Source organism: Crocuta crocuta, unplaced genomic scaffold (assembly GCF_008692635.1).
Source record: "Crocuta crocuta isolate KB4526 unplaced genomic scaffold, BGI_CrCroc_1.0 scaffold130, whole genome shotgun sequence".
NCBI lineage: Eukaryota > Metazoa > Chordata > Mammalia > Carnivora > Hyaenidae > Crocuta > Crocuta crocuta.
Genome location: NW_027527920.1, coordinates 182,846 through 198,912, shown reverse-complemented (window position 1 = coordinate 198,912; position 16,067 = coordinate 182,846). Strand labels below are relative to the sequence as shown.

The 16,067-nt window shown below is 59.1% G+C and overlaps 1 protein-coding gene across 5 annotated transcripts; it reads left to right on the top strand.

The window, feature by feature from the left end:
- Positions 1-353: 353 nt before the first annotated feature.
- On the top strand, positions 354-15,658 carry CUNH15orf39 (chromosome unknown C15orf39 homolog). 5 transcript variants are annotated; one of them, XR_013330599.1, is made up of 7 exons: positions 356-387; positions 1,708-4,434; positions 6,265-6,419; positions 6,863-6,938; positions 10,733-10,827; positions 12,318-12,427; positions 15,447-15,658. XR_013330599.1 is itself a non-coding variant. In XM_077745462.1 (4 exons), exons 2-4 carry the CDS (start codon positions 1,758-1,760, stop codon positions 6,902-6,904), a joined length of 2,874 nt encoding a protein of 957 aa, XP_077601588.1. In that variant the 5' UTR covers positions 356-387; positions 1,708-1,757; the 3' UTR covers positions 6,905-7,760. The 5 variants fall into 5 exon arrangements, 3 of the variants coding, with proteins under 3 accessions (XP_077601591.1, XP_077601588.1, XP_077601583.1); XR_013330596.1 differs by having other exon boundaries at positions 12,303-12,427; XM_077745462.1 differs by lacking the exons at positions 10,733-10,827; positions 12,318-12,427; positions 15,447-15,658 and having other exon boundaries at positions 6,863-7,760.
- Positions 15,659-16,067: the final 409 nt, after the last annotated feature.

Genomic DNA, 16,067 nt, shown 5'->3' with positions numbered 1-16,067 from the left:
CGTCTCTATTGGCTGAGTCCCAGGGTGGAGGGGAGGCTGTCTCAGGAAATCTCCAGGGCAAAGGGCATGGAACGGGCAGAGCCCAAGAGAGAAGGACTCCTGAGGTTGGGGTGGGTGTGGAGCAGGCCCCAAGGGGCCTGTGGGGGTGGTGAGACCAGAGCAGCACTTAATTAACCCAGAGCTCTCCTTGGGCCGGGAAGGGAGCCTTAACACCCCCCAAACGGTACAACAAGGAGTTTTCCCTCTGGGATGCAGACCACTGTCATAGGGCACTGCTGTCGCTGCCATTGCCCTCACTCCCCTTCCCGCCTTCTAGGCTGGCCTGAGGTGTCGAGATTCTGGCCAGGAGATGAGCCAACTTTGTGAGAGCCCTGCCTGGTTTCCTCGGTACGGTTAGGCTGGGATGGGAGTGAGCGTTGGCCCTCATGCTACCGTTGGCTCTTCTTGCCCCCAGAGTGTGCTGGTCTGGGCCTGTGGCTCTCACTGGCCACTAGCCAGAAGGGAGGGGAGGGCTGGGAGAGAGGGCTGGCTTAGCTTGTTAGAGACAGAAACCTGTGGCACCTGAACCATGGCCTAATCATAACAAGAGTGAGCTGATTCATCCTTTCTAAGCCACCTAAGCGTTTTGCAGCACAGGGTACCAGGAGAGGTAGAGGCAGGGCCTTAGAAGACTGGCCTCAGATGAACCCTCACGGGTCATTGGGTACCTGCTGCCTTGATGCTTGAGCTCCTGGGCCTGGGTCCCAGTCCTTGCTCCGCCTTGCTTCGGGGCTTTCGTCTTGTCCTGGCATTCAGTCTTTCAGTACAGTGGGGGTAGTTGCCAGCTAGCACTCGGTGGCACCCGGGGACTCCTTCCCTGGACAGTCACACCCTCCTGCTGCCCTTGCTGCTTGTCCCCAGTGCTGTGCTGCCCTCATGTGCCTTGGAATACCCAACTGCAGCTTAGGGGTTGGGATGCACACCAGGCTGTCCTTCTGGGCACTTTGGGGACCTTCCTGCTGGTGTCACAGCACCATCTACTGGACAGCCTTGGCTCTCCTGCTGGGGGCAGGGCCTGTACGAAGCTGTGCTCCCCCCACTGCCTCTCCTGGGGGAATAGCCCTACCCTGTGGAACCAAGCCTGGTGGCTGTGTTGCTCTGGCCTGAGGGACCTGGGTTCCAGGCTTAGCTCTGACGTTTTTGATAAGTCTGGCAGGTCCGATAGTGAAAGCTAGAGGGTCTCAGGAAATCTGAATTCACAGTGTCCAATTCGACGTCTTGGCCGCAGTGGGCACCTTGAGATCCCTATGGCATCTGCGGTGAGAGCTATAGTGGGAGGTGGGAAGCCTGCCTCTTGTCCCATCTCCTTTATCAGTGACATTGGGATGTAGGGGCCTCCTCCTCCGTATATGGGGAACGGGGGTAGCGAGCGAGCTGATCCTCAGGCTGTGCCCTGCAAGTGTGAAACTCCAAGAAAGGGGTCTTGGGAGTCATGTGGAGAGAAGCTGAACAGAAGGAGCTCCTGGGATGGGGGTGGGGAGTATATGTTGGAAATCTCTGTGTTGTATGACTCGGGCGTTCATTCATTCATAGTCTAGATCGAGCATCTACTAAGTGCCGAGTTCTTAGGTGTGGCGATGGGCCAGCAAGAGCAGCAGCCCTCCATTGCTTGCCTCGAGTCTGTTCTGACAGCCCTTTCCTTTGTCTGTCTGTCTCTCTCCCTCCCAGGTCAGCAGTTGAGTAGCTGGGGCCCCTGAGGGCTTGAAGCCTTCACAGTAATGGCGGAGAAGCGGCCACTGGGGACCCTGGGGCCTGTGGTGTATGGCAAGCTCCCCCGCCTAGAGGCAGACTCTGGCCCGGGGCACAGCCTGCCCCCCTCTGCTGGTAACCAGGACCCCTGCAGCTACAAGGGTGCCTACTTCTCCTGCCCTATGGGCGGTGCCCCCAAGGCAGGGCCAGAGAGGTTGGCCTCCTGGACCCCGTACCCACCCTTGTACCCTGCCAGCATGGCAGGACCCCCTCTTCGGACAGACAACCTGTTGACCAGCTGCCTGCTCTACCGCCCACCAGCAGAAAGCTCTGAGAAGGTGCAGGACTCCGGCCCCGTTGAGCTCCTACCTTTCAGTCCCCAGTCTCATTCCTACCCGGGCCCACCGTTGGCGGCCCCCAAACCTGTCTACCGCAGCCCTCTGTGTTACGGGCTCTCGACTTGCCTGGGTGAAGGGGCGGTGAAGAGGCCCCTGGATGTTGATTGGACAATGGTGACTGGGCCCCTGGTACCCTCGGCCGACCCACCTTGTTCACTAACCCCAACTCCTGGCAAGAGCCAGTCTCTGGATGGCACCTTCTTGCGTGGGGTGCCAACTGGGGGATCTGGCAAAAACTCTGTAGGCTTCTCCCCGTGTCAGACATTCCTAGACAAGTATCGGACCATCCACAACACAGGCATCCTGGCCTCCAAGTATGCGGGTCCTTACTCTGGGGACCCCAAGCAGGCATTGCCTGAGGGACCCCCAAGTCCTTGGACCCAGCTGGCCCAGCCTCTGGGGCCAGCCTGCCAGGATACGGTGCCCACCCACTACCCACTCCCTCACCCTCCGCAGGCCCTGCCCTGCCCGCCAGCCTGTCGCCACCCGGACAAGCAGGGCAGCTACAGCTCAGTGCTCCCACTGCAGCCTCTGGGAGCCCACAAGGGGACTGGGTACCCAGCCGGGGGGCTGAGCAGCCCCTACCTGAGGCAGCAGGCAGCCCAGACACCCTATATGCCCCCAGTGGGCCTGGACACTTTTTCCTACCCCTCGGCCCCGCTCCCAGCACCCTCCCCAGGCCTCAAGCTGGAGCCACCTCTTGCTCCCCGGTGCCCACTGGACTTCACCCCCCAGACACTGGGCTTTCCTTATGCCCGGGATGACCTCTCTCTCTATGGGGCATCCCCAGGGCTCGGAGGGACGCCACCTTCCCAAAACAGTGTGCAGGCTGTGCCACAGCCCAGTGCCTTCCAGCGAGGATGCCAGCCTCTCCCTGCCAGCCAGCCCTGCCCAGAGCCTGTAAGGCCTGCAGAGAAGCCAGTACAGGACGCAGAGAAGATGTGGCTCCCCAGCTGCAGGAAAGAGCAGCTCCAGCCCCAGCTCAATGAGCACCCTGGAGCGCCCATTGTTATCGGAGACAGTCCGGGCCCCCGCACCCCACCGGCACTCCCAGCCTGTGCCCGGGAGCGCCAGTCTCTCCCACGCAACGAGAGTACTCTGCCACCCAGCTCTCCACCCATGCCTGTAATTGACAATGTCTTCAGCCTGGCCCCCTACCGGGACTATCTGGATGTGCAGGCACCGGAGGACACGGCCAAGCCTGACTCTGCCCCCGCCCCCAGGGGCAGCCCTGCCAAAGACCGTGGGGAGCCCCTGCCTGCCCGAGAGGCCCCTCCGAAGGCGCGGTGCTCGCTTAGAGAGGAGGTGGCACTGGATTTAAGTGTGAAGAAGCCCGTGGCAGAGGCTCCCGTCAGGGTTCCTAGTCCTGCAGTGCATGCCAAGCCCGCTGCAGCCCTGGACCCGCCCCGTGTGGGGAACACGGTCTCGGATCTGCCTGACCTGGAAAAGGTAGTCACGGAGGCACCCGGCGCGCCAGCGACTACGGAGGCCACCCCGAGGACCAACTTCCACAGCTCCGTGGCCTTCATGTTCCGAAAATTCAAGATCCTCCGGCCAGCACCCTTGCCTGCAGCCGTGGTCCCGTCTGCACCCACCCCGGCCCCCGCGTCTGCCCAGCCTGTCCCCACGCCCACATCAGTGCCCCTTGGTCTACAGATCCTCAGCCAGCCCTTGCCTGTGGCCTGCTTCAACCTGGCGCTGCCCAGTCCTCCAGCCGTAGCCATGACCTCCCCAACCCCAGCCCCTGCTCCTGCTCCATCGCCGGCCCAGGCCCAGGCCCCGACTCCAGCTTCTACCCCCGCCGCCACAGCGGACTCCCCAGAGCAACACTTTACAGGACTGCATGCGTCCCTGTGCGATGCCATCTCGGGCTCAGTGGCCCACTCGCCACCTGAGAAGCTGCGTGAGTGGCTCGAGACAGCCGGGCCGTGGGGCCGGGCGGCGTGGCAGGACTGCCAGGGCGTGCAGGGGCTGCTGGGCAAGCTGCTGTCGCAGCTGCAGAGCTTCGTGTGCACCCAGCAGTGCCCCTTCCCTCATGTGGTGCGGGCCGGTGCCATCTTCGTGCCCATCCACCTGGTGAAGGAGCGGCTCTTCCCCCGGCTGCCCCCCGCCTCTGTGGACCACGTGCTGCAGGAGCACCGCGTGGAGCTGCGGCCCACCACGCTGTCTGAGGAGCGGGCGCTGCGTGAGCGGGCCCTGCACGGCTGTACCTCGCGCATGCTCAAGCTGCTGGCGCTGCGCCAGCTGCCCGACATCTACCCCGACCTGCTGGGCCTGCAGTGGCGCGACTGTGTGCGCCGCCAGCTGGGTGAGCATGGGGCAGCCCCAGTAGCCACCGGAGCTGTGTGAGCGAGTGACAGGTGTGTGGGCTGTGTGAGCGGTCAAAGCCAGGGGCTGAGGGATGCCTGGGCCTTGGAAAGGGCAGAGAGGCCCGGAACTCATGCTGGGGAGGGGGCTGGCCAAAGACCAGCCAGGGTAGGCTCTCTGTGGACCAACCTCCCTCCCCCATTCACTCCTCACCACGGCACCAGCACCGAGAGCCTTCGCAGCCTCCTCTGTAAGCCTCTGAGCGTGTCAGCCACTCTGTCCCTGTGGAAACCTCGGCCTTCCCCAGTGCAGCACCTTCCTTCCCAGATTCCCTCCTCCTCCTCCGCTGTGCCTTCTCCGGCTTTGGTACAGGCTTCTCCTTTGGGTTCTGGGGCTCTAACTAGGCTGTGTTCTCTATCTGAGTGAGGTCTTTCCCCACCGTGTCTGTGTTCTGCCCAGCTTCCCTTCCTCTGGGCTTGGGCCGCAAAGAATGGAATGCGTGCTGGCTTGTTGCACCTGGTGTCTGTCTGACCCTTAACTCCTCCCAGACCCACACTCCTGAGCTTCCCCCTAAGCCTTCTGCCCGCCTCCCCCCAGCCCCGCCTTCTCCATCTCAGTAAATGGCACCTCAAACCCGAAAGCGGGCAGGAATCCCCCTCCCGCCTCCCACCCCCAAGCTCTGTTGCCCTTGAATGTGCAGTGTTTCAGTCCTCCCGGGTGTTGATGGGTAGTGCGCCCATAAGTCAGAACAGTGTTTTGTGGTTTGCTTTTCCCCCACTAAATGATGCCTCTTGCATATTGCCCTTCAGCTCTATTTTTGTGTCCCAGAGCATCACATGCATTGGTCTGGGTAGCTTGGCTCCGCTCTCGGGAGCTGCAGAGGCACCTCAACATGTGTGTGCTCACGTCTGCCAGGACTTCGGTGACGGTGCCAGGCGGTGTCCGTCGTGGCCTCTCTTGCATCACGACATCTGCCATATTACGGCCTGAGGCCTGTGACCCTCTCTGTAGTCTTTCTTTCCCTCTGCTTTGCCATCCCTGCCACCAGCCTGTGTCTGGGCTTGAACTGTTGGCTTGGGCTCTTACCTTGTCCAGGCTTCAGGTCAGGGTGGAGAAGACCCTGAGGCAGTGGGGCACAATGGGCACCCAGACCCCAACGTGGGGGTCTGGGTGACAAGCATTGCTGTCCCCTGAGCACTTAGGAAGTTGCAGCGCAGGCACATCACGGTCCCCTCCTGCTCTGATGGAGCCTGCAGGAGTCTGGGACCTAGTGCAGAGTTGACTGGGACCCAGCTTCCTGCCACTGGCCGGATTTGGCATCCCGGTCCCCACTCCCTCCCTGGGCTGTGGGTCCTCCCCTGATCCTTCTTTGGGTGTCCTTGGTGTTGCCCTGACAGCCTCTCTTGCCAGTAGGTGTGTTCTTGGTCAGAAGCTTCCCTCCTGTCCCTTCTGCTGCCTCCTCCACCCCTGGGTCCTGGAGTGGCGTGACGGAAAGATGATGGTGCTGATGTATAGCGGGGCCTCTCTCATGCCTCCGTTTCCCTGCCTGTGCAGGCCAGTGGTTCCTTACCTTTTGGCCCCTTTCCTTTTGTTCTTGCACCAGACACTTCTCTTGAGCAGTACCCTCATCAGATAGAGCTCTGGTGTCACCTGGGGAGAAGCACACCCTTTGGTTTGATGGTCTGGCCTCCAGCACGTGTGGGGAATGGTCACGGTTTCTGTGACGCTGCTGAGGCCCGAGCAGAATCACTGGTCTAGATGGCTTTGGAGGCCAGGAGGTGGGACCTAAGAGTGTTGGGGTCTGCAGCCTGACTGTGTGTTCATTTTCCAGGTGACCTGGACACTGAAGCTGGATCTGTGCCCTCCTCAGAACCCACCATGGCCAGAGATGAGCCAGAGAGCCTCGCCCTGGCCTGGAAGTCACCCGCCCCCAAGGCCAGGAAGCTGGGGAGGAAGCCACCAACCCCTGGCCCGGAGAAAACAGAGGCAAATGATGGGGAAGGGTCCCGCGGTGCCTCACCTGCCCCCGCCACCAGCGCCAGCCCACCTGGCCCCACACTAAGGGCTCGCTTCCGCAGCCTGCTGGAAACTGCCTGGCTCAATGGCCTCGCACTGCCCACTTGGGGCCACAAGGCCTCAGGGCCGGATCGGCCTGTGCCCCACCCACAGGTGTTGGGTAGCCAGAGCCAACACCTGTAGCACTGGTTGCTATTTGGACAGCTGCTGTGTGGGGGCCACTCTGTACCCTTATCTTGTAGGCCGGCGGCCCAGGGCAAGGAGTGGACACACCCTTGGAGCTTCTCCAGCTCTTGCTGCCCCCACCCCCACTCTCCACGGGGCTGGAGCTTCTACCCTACCCCCTCACCCCAACCCCGCTTTTAACTCGAGGGCCTTCATTAGAAAGAACTACTTCCCTGTTTCTTCCTTAGAGAAAATGTGTGGGCTTTGGAGCTCAACAGACTTGGGCTTGAATCCTGGCTCCTGTGTTCCTTGCTGTGTAACCAGGCAAGTCACTCCCCTCCCCCCCTCCCCCTTGAGCCCCCAGCTCTCCATTTGTAAGATAGGACAACGCAGCCTACCTCACAGGGTTGTTGTGGGGGTAATAACCTGACACACACCCATTAAGGTTTGCTCTCTGCTCCCTCCCCGGGACAGGGGCCCTAATCCCAGCCAGGGCCTGGAATACGAGGCTAAGGCAAGCAGAACATTCTTCTAGAAAGTCTGTGTGTGTCATAGGACTTGGCTATTTTAGAGTGGTGCAGTGTACAGTGTGTATGACTTCTTTCTAGAGTCCTCCCCCAGGAAAGCCTGGGGCTATACCCCCTGGCCTGGTGTTGGGCCCTGACCCCCAGCCTGGAGCTCCCTGGGGGGGCCTGCCTCTTCCCTCCTTCACTATAAGGGGTGCAGAGACACAGCCTGGGGCTGGCATCCTTGTCTGGGCCTGTGGCTCCATCTCTGGGAGGCCCCAGGCCCGTCCTGATTGATAACCAGTGACTTCCCTGAGCTGCCTTCTCCACCTGGTGCATTTCCCCAAGAAAGATGTGTTTTTGCTAGAAGTCACACAGCTGCAGGGACTCAGGGACTAGAAGAGATAGGCTGAATGACAGGTCAGCCCTGGGAGGTCTCTGAAAATATGGACTGGGGACCCTGGCGCTCCCCAAGTGGGAGTCCCATCAGTCATGCCTGCTATGAGTTACCTCCTTGCAGAGCGCTACACTGAGCCAGAGGCTGGCAGGCTGGGCCCTTGGCCTGGCTAAGGTTTGTAATAAGGCTGTGGGCCCTGGAGGCAGGCCATTAAACATTAAAAGCATTTGGGTTGTTTTTGGACCTGGGGCCTGGCTGTGTGTTTGGCGGGGCGGGGGAGGGGGGCCATCCACAGGTTTAATGGACCATCACCAGGGGCCTAATCCTTAGCAGTTCTCCCTGTTCCCAGCCCAGAAGGCACCAAGGCTCTCTGGCATCTCCATGCTGGCTCTGGCCATGTGAGTCCTTGTCACAGCCACCGGGCAGCCACTTCCCTGCTCGGGGAAAGCCCCTCCCTCCTGAGACCCTTGTGGGTCCTGGTGGTTGCTTGCTGGTCTATAGCATGTTGCCCTGTGAGAAATGCTGGCCACCACCCACCCGGCACATCCCCCTCTCCCAGCACCAAGGACATGCCCAGCAAGGCATACAAAGAATAGTGCTGTCCCCCTATTTGCATGCTGGTGACTTCATCCTTTGCACATGAGATGGTGGGGGGAGACTCGACACGCCCTCCAGAGATGCTGCCCCTGCTGGGCTCGTCCTGCATCCTGTTTGCGGTGGTGTTCCCTCCATCTAGACCGGAGACTGGTCAGACCTGCCTGTGTTAGTCCTAGTGTTTGTGAATCTTTCCCTGAGCCCGGCTACAGTACCCCGCCCTGGCTCTGCTTCACCCCAGTGGCTGAGCCCAGGCCTGTTGGGCTAGGCTTCTCTCTGACTCAGGTGGCCTTACTAGGCAAGAGACACTGGATGTGTCTCTGGCCAGTTAATAAAAGGATGATGGTGCTCAGGTGAGCCTCCGGCTTGAGGGAGGCTCTGCCTCCTGGCTGCCCCACTTGGGGCGCTGACCCAGTACAAAAGGCCGAGGAGCCCAACCCACTAGCCATGCCATCAGGAGTTAAGCCTGCAAGGTAAGTGACGGGGCAGCTTTGTCTTGGAGCTGGTGTTTTGGAAGGAAGAGCACGGAGCTATGCCTGACGAGGGGATTATGAAGAACCCCCTTGGTAATTAGGTGCTTCCTGCTCAGCCTTCTTCTCACTAAAGGGGTGAATGGGCTCGGTCTCCCTAAACCCCCATAAGGGAGATGAAGCAAGGCCCTACCCACCTATCTGAATGTGCCTATTTTGACCCCACGGTCCTCCTCCTAGAGTAGTGTCTCCAGCCCATGGGCTGTGCACTCCAGACCTCTTTCCTGGGGAGTTCTTTGAGCCCGCAGCCCAGCCTACTGCAGCTCTTCCAGGCCCCAAGGCAGGGGGAGGTCCTGCAGACCCCCTGGACAGAAGCCCCTGGACCGAGGCTGGGAGGGAGGGACATTGTTGCCTCCGTGGGGACCCTGACCCTGGGTGTTCTAGCTGCTGCCCCTCGGAGGCTTCTACATGTGCAGAGCCATCTATCCCATTTAACACTCCCAGCGCCAGCCCCCTGCCTCTGTCCCGGAGGGACTCAACTCCCCAGGCCTCCGTGTCTTAAGGCAGTGAGAGCCTGGGCTCCTGGGAAGGGGGTGCAGACCCCCCTTGGAAGAACCTTGAGAGGCCCCTCCCAGCAGGGAGTCCCTTGCTTCTTTCTTCATAGCCACCAGGTCAAATCCTCTACAGACCTCTTCTCGGATTGGGGGGACAGGGCCAGAGCAGGCCCCGCTCCTGCCTCTAGTGTGGAGCCTGGGACTCCAAGCTTGGCGGTGGCTTCTCAGACCCTATAAACCTCCCAGACCCAAGCATCAGAAGAGCTGGAGCTTCGGCTTGGGGCCCCTCAGCACAGAAGCGAGGGGCTTCTGCCAGCCCCTGCCCTTCCTCCTGAAGGGTCCTTAGGCCTGGCTGGCTCCCCTCTGCCTTGAGTGGGCAAGAGGGCCTGAGGAAAGCCCCTTAGTGAGGCTTGGGTCTCCCGACAGACTTGGGCCCTGCCTGCCTTTCTGTTCCTGATGTGAGAGTCAGGGCCGCCCTCTTCAGCCTTCACAGTCCCCCCAACCCCCCACTTGCCACCTGCTGGCCCTGAGGACACACTAGGTGTCCCCAGTCCTGTCCACTACCAACCTACCACCCTGCCATCACCAAGGGCCTCCAGCCACTAAAGGACTGGTCCTCACCAGATCTGCCTGGTGCTCTCCCAACACTGCCTTGCACCTCGAGGCGTCCTAGGACCCCAACTGCTGATAGCCCAGACTTTTCCAGTTGTCAGCTTGGAGCCGCCTTCTGGACCTGTGAGTGGTGTTCCATCTGGAGTTAGCTTAGACCCTTCTCGTCTCATTGGCACCTCTGGTGTCCAGCCCCTGGCAGCCTGGGCTCCCAGCGTCCCTTGGGGCTGGTGGGGAGGCCGCTCTTGGCTCAGCTGACGCCATGCTCTGTACACAATACTTGCTTTCCATGTAACCCCAGCACGGAGCCCTTTTCCCTTGTGACCCTTGGGCCCCTGCCGTGTGGGCCCTAAACCTCTAGCTGGGCCCCGCTTCCCCAACATGGAGGATGTACCCAAGGCTTCTGCAACACTTTCTTACGTGCCGGACTCCCTCCTAGGGACCTCTTCGGGGTCTGGTGCCAGGGACCTGGCACAGTCCAGGCCTCCTTCCTCCTCACACATCAGGGGCTCTGTGTCCACCAAGGTCCCTGACTGCTGGGAGACCCACACAAAGGCCTCAGACCAGCCCAGACCCACAGTCCCCTTTCCTGACTGTTGGTCCTTCCACAGCCTGGATATTTGAATCTCTGGCCAGAGGTTTAATGACCCCCACCCCCCACCCCCATCCCGGCACATTGTTCTCAAGCAGAAAAGCTATTTGACCCCAGGCCCTGGCTCTGAGCTGAGCTGGATAGCCGGAGTGTCTCTGAGGCCACCTGGGCAGAAAGGGGATTCAGTCCTGAGCAACCAGCACTCACAACTGCCATGTTCCTGTCAGCTCTCCTACCTTGCTTCACCCAGGGGTCACGGAGAGACCGCCTCAGGAAGCCACAGCCCGCTGGGAGGAGAGCTCAAGTTTCTGTACCCCTTTTGATGGTGGCTACTTGGGTGGGAGGGGCTTTGGGCTGGGGGGGTGGGGACTACAGGACCTCTCTTCTCCACCCCAGCTCAGAAGTCTGATCCAGAGGATGGGACTGCCCCTGTCACAGAGGTGATCGGAGTCACCCAGGCCCAGCCCTGCCTTCAAGCAGAGCCCTTCCAGGTTTGTTTTTCCAGCTGGCCAGCAGACCCAAAGTCCCAGTGATGTCTGGGTGGCCTACATCCTATCCCACTGTGTCCCTTACCCCTGAGAGGAGTCTGGCTCCAGTCCTGGCCTGGAAACCGGATCCCTTTGGGTTGGAGGCCACATCTGGTAGGTTCCAGTAAAGCCTGCCATGGCCAGGGCATGTCTGAAGGCCCAGGCTTGCCCACCAGGGATCCCATGCTCCTCTCCACTTCCATGCGCATCATCTGTGCACCACTCCTGATGAATCCAGGCTCTGTCAGTGCCCACCAGCATAGCTGGGAAGTTGCACTGATGGTAAGGAGAATAGTGCCATCCGAATTGTTGACCAAGAAGGGAGAAGCCTGGTTTGGAGGTGGGTGGAAGAGGGGCTGAGGCACAATGTCTGTGAGCTCCTCTCTGCTTACCTTCCTTTCTCCTTGGCCCTCAAAGAAGACAATTTTCTCCACGCCTCCTACCTCGCCCCAAGCACACAACACTGCCCCTGGTCTTTGCCTCCCTAGAATGTCTCATCCACCTCCCTGTAGGACCGACAGCTTTGTTTTGCCCTGGGATCCACTTGAGACATGGTTCCCCCTGCTTTCCTCAACAAAGAGGGTCAACTGAGGCAGAGAGGTGGATAGCTCTGCCGTGGCCCCAGCCCTTCTCTGGGTGGTCATACCTAGTGGGTGCCAGGCTTCTCTCAGCTCTAAGCCTGGGGTTAGGGGCCCTGCCCTGTTGGCCTCTCAAGCCTCTTCCAGGCTAGAGAGAGACCTGGGCCTCCATTGCTACCGATGCCTACTAGCCATGTCCTCTTCACACCCGCCCCAAGATGAGAAGTCGGTCCTGGTACAGAGCCGGGTGGAGGTCTAGGGGCACTTTCTGCCCGCCAGCTCGTATCCGTGCCCTGTGGTGGCCAACATGTGCTAGCTCATAGACCTGGCCTCGCTCAGCCCCAGTGGTGAGTGGGAAGATGCTCTCTGTCTTCTAGAACGTGCCCACCACACCTTTGTACCTCCTGGATTCCTTAGCAGACCGGTTACCTACCCCTGTGACTGCCCTGAGGCCCAGCTCAAACTTTCCCTGCACATGAAAACTTTTACCTGAAGGGTCATCCCCACCCCGACACCCCCTCACTTCGGAGCTTTTGGTGGGGGTGTGTGTGAGGGTTGAATGTTAGGAGGTAGCATACAAGGGTGCAGAGTAGGACCCAGATAGCTATAATTCCCACAAGGCTAGGTTCTCATCTGCCCTGGCCTCACCTTCTAGGACAGCTCAATGCCCTGCTTCCTTCGGTCTGAGGCCTGCCGGGAGCTGTGGGTGCCCTTGCTTAATTTGATTTCCAAGGTGGTACTGACATTGCTGTGAGACAGAAGGGAAGACTGACCTAGCAGGGGGTGTCAGGGGCTCCACCGCCAAGCAGAGCTTGGCACAAGGTGGCCTGGGGGCCCTTCAAGGTCCTAACACCTTTCTAGTTTTGTGCCCCATAGGGTATGCCTGGAGCACCTGGTTCCTGAGAAGCTGCCCATCACCTTGGTGATCCTGAGATCAACGCCCTGCCCATGATGAAGGCCCAACCTGCTAAGCTACCTGAGAGCAGGTGCTGGTCCCTCACCTTCCGCAGCCCTAGCATTAGGAGGGTGGCTTTCATAGAGGCTTAGGGGATGGGAGCAGATCACAGACAGAGAGGATGGGGTATCTCCATGAGCTGTCGTCTGGACTTCCCGGGTGGGACCTCTGAACCTGACCCTTCCCCTGTGAGTCACGTCGCTCCCTCCCCCTAAAAAAGAGCACTTGTCTAAGTTCACCCCGCAGAGAGGGGCAGAGTGGGACCCTGGCTTTTCCTTACTCAGATACAACTTTCTCACCCCTCCCTCTGCAGCCAACAGAAAATGTGGGTGAGCGTGTCCAGTGGGTGGGCATGTCCAGCAAAGACTTCACCTTCATTTACATCTGGAAAGGGTGGGAGGAAGTAGGGGGCTGGGACTCTGCCCTCACTGCCATCGCTTCTTCCATTTGAGCACAGATGGCATCTGGGCAGCAGCATGAGTGGCTTAGGCCAGACACGGCATCCCCCAGGTTCACAGCCGGGCCTTAGGCAGAGTGCTTTCTTGTGCTTCTTGATCCACCCACTAGAGTGGTCCCCAGACCCTGGGCATTCTCCTCTCCCAGCCCTGGGGGATGCCAGAGCATAGCCATCCCCCTGGCTGCCATACCAAGATGGGCTTTGGCCACTGCAGCTTCCCCCCCTGGAGCCTCAGGCCATTGCTCTGCCACCTTCCATCCCCCGGAGGGACACTCAGCCTGTAGCTCCTGGTCCCTGGACCAGACCTGCGGGTCCTTCTGTCCTGTATGAATCATCTTGGCAGATTCGACACAGCTTTGCTAGATGTGCTAGGCTGGGCTCGGCCCCCTCCCCACTGCAGTGGCATTTATCTGTAGAGGCTCAAGCAGGCTGTGTTCTGAGGCTGGGGGGTAGGGTTTGACTTAAGTGGACAAGATTAAGTGGACATCTGCTTAAGTTCTTGGCCCCTGTGGCCTCTTTTGAGCACGACGCCTTGCCGTGTGTGGGCTCCTGCATGTGGCCACAGGAGCCTCCCCTACCACCCTCCCTTCCTCAGGCCAGTGTCAGGGCCCTGTGGTTCTAGGCAGAAGTGCAGAGCCAGGCCTGGTGAATGGTCCCCAGGTGCTGATGGCACTGACCAACCAGGTGTGGCCCTGAGCTCCCTCACTGTGGCTGGTGAGTGACACCCCCCCTTTCCTCAGCCTGCTGTCCCTCCAGGACCAGGTGTGGGCCCACCTGGCATTTGTCTGCTTCTGGCCTCTCCATTGCCTGCCAGGCTGTCAGTTGAATGCAACAGTCTTGCCTATTCTGTAGACTCTCCTCAATAGGAAATTTAGTTACTCAGACATCGTGTCTATTGTCTACCAGGCCCTCCCAAGAGACATGGCCACACTGGTAGGCCTAGGGCCAGGCTTCAGGTACCCAGAGGTCATGCTCTCCTTCTGGGACCTAGCCGCAGTGGCTCCCATAGGCCCTTCTCCATCTGAGCAATTGGCCTGGTGGGGAGCTACCATTTCTCCAGCGTGGGGCACCTTGCAGGGACAGGAGAAGGGGGAGGAAAGTCAGGCAAGAGCTCTGTCCCTGCCTCTGCCATTTAAGGTTCATTGGAGGTGAGGTGTCCATTCCTGCCTGTCTCCCCACTCCCTGACCTCCTCCAGGTTCCATTTTGAGGTTCCCAGTGAATGTCAGGGGTGGGAGAGAGGCGAGCCTCAGCATTCTCCCTGACCTTCAGGGCCTGGGCAACCACTTGTTTCCCACACTGCCACCTCCCAGTACCTGGGGCTGCGTGCTCTGTCCTCTGGGTGGGCAGAAGGAAGAAGCAGTGTTCCTATCTTCCAGGTTTGGGTCCTAGTAAAGCCCCTGCCTTGGGGATGTGGTGGTGAAGAATGCAGGCTCTGGAGTCATTCACATGGCTGGGGCTTGAGCCCAGCCCTCTGTGACCTTGGACACGTCACTTAACTCATAAACCTTCCTTTCTTCAGTTGTTATGTGGGGACAGTAGCGTTAGGAATGGGGTTCCAGAGGTGGTGGCAGGTAGTGACTGAGGCCGCGTTGCACATCCATCTCTCATCTGGAGAATGGGGTTGCACGGCACTGGGGTTGCTGCGAGAATGGTTTGTGTGCCGCTGGTCGCGGGCTGTGGGAGGGGATCCTGCAGCGCCACCCCGCCCACAGGAAAGGCCCGCTTGGGAAAGACTCACCTGTCTGTATGGGGGAGCATGTATTCCCGGCCCCAGGTCAGACCCCTCCACCATCCTGCTGCCCCTGGTGGTGGCCGTCCCACCTGATGGCCATCTGGCTGACTCACCTCCCCACGCGGACCCTCTCTCCTTACACGTTGCAGGTTTACCATGTCACCTCCAGAGAGGCCATGCCAGGCACGTGGTTCTCCTCTTGTGCCGCTACCGAGGGTGTGTGCCACCTCCCCAGAACCCAGTGTTCCCTGGGTGTGTCTGAACTATATCTTCATGCAAGGCCTCACATGAGGCTTGACACAGCACAGGAGACCAAAGCCCAAAGAGGGAGGGGCTCAGCTCACCCTCAGGCTCTGTCCCTGTCCATCCCACCCCTCTGCCCCCAGGTCACCTACAAGGACTCCAGTGGTGATGGAGGTGGCTCAAGAGAACACGGCTGCATAATCCTCCCTCCCTAAGACAAACCCTACTGGGGAAGTTTTAGATGTCCTCAGCCTCTCCCAGGGACCCCTCTTACACCCTGGCCTGCACCAGCCTTTAGTCAGAAGTTGTGGGTACATGGAGAGTGAAGACTGACTGAGAGTATGTACATATATCAGGCTGGTCTTTGAGGGGCTGGGGTAGAACCTTGGGGGGCAGGGGCCCCTCAGGAGGGGTATGAATGAAGTACAGAAGAACACATCACCAGCTGTAGTCAACCCCTACGTGGTGACCTTCTTGCTGACCCTTTCTGGCATCGTGGTGCGGGCTGCCATCTTGTTTAGGTCCTGGGCTCCTGGGCCACCTCATGGGGCCTGTTGGCTCTTCTGTAAGTCGGGGTGCCTAAAGTAGGACCACATTTGAGTGCCCATTTCTTTCAGGTCATGAGTTCAAAGACCATCCCCCTGTGCTGCCAAATCTCTCTCATGTCCCAGTGGGCCCAGGAGCTGTTGGAATTTTGTGAATCAAGGCCTTTTCCCAGCTGGATGTCACCCAGGAGATCACCAAACCTGCCTGCAGGGGACATGGTACTTTACTTAGGAAGCCCTAAAGACTCCATCCAAAAACTATTCGAATAAATACGTTCAGTAAAGTTGTAGGATGTGAAACTAATATACACACATATGTTGCATTTCTATACACTAATAATGAAGTGACAGAGAAATTAAGAAAACAATTCATGGTTGCACCAAAAAGAATTAAAAACCTGGGAATAAACTTAGCCAAGGAGGTGAAACACTGTAAAACATTACTGAAAAGAAATTGAAGATGACACAAATAGGAAGATATCCCATGCTCAGGTATTGGAAGGATATTTGTCAAATACAGTTAAGATGGCATACAACCCAAAGCGATCTACAGATTCAGCGTAATCCCTATAAAAATACCAATAGCACTTTTTGCAGAGCTAGAACAAATAATAGTAACGTTTGTATGGAACCACAAAAGACCTGAAGTAGAGGCCCCTGGATGGCTCAGTCGGTTAAGCATCTGACTTTAGC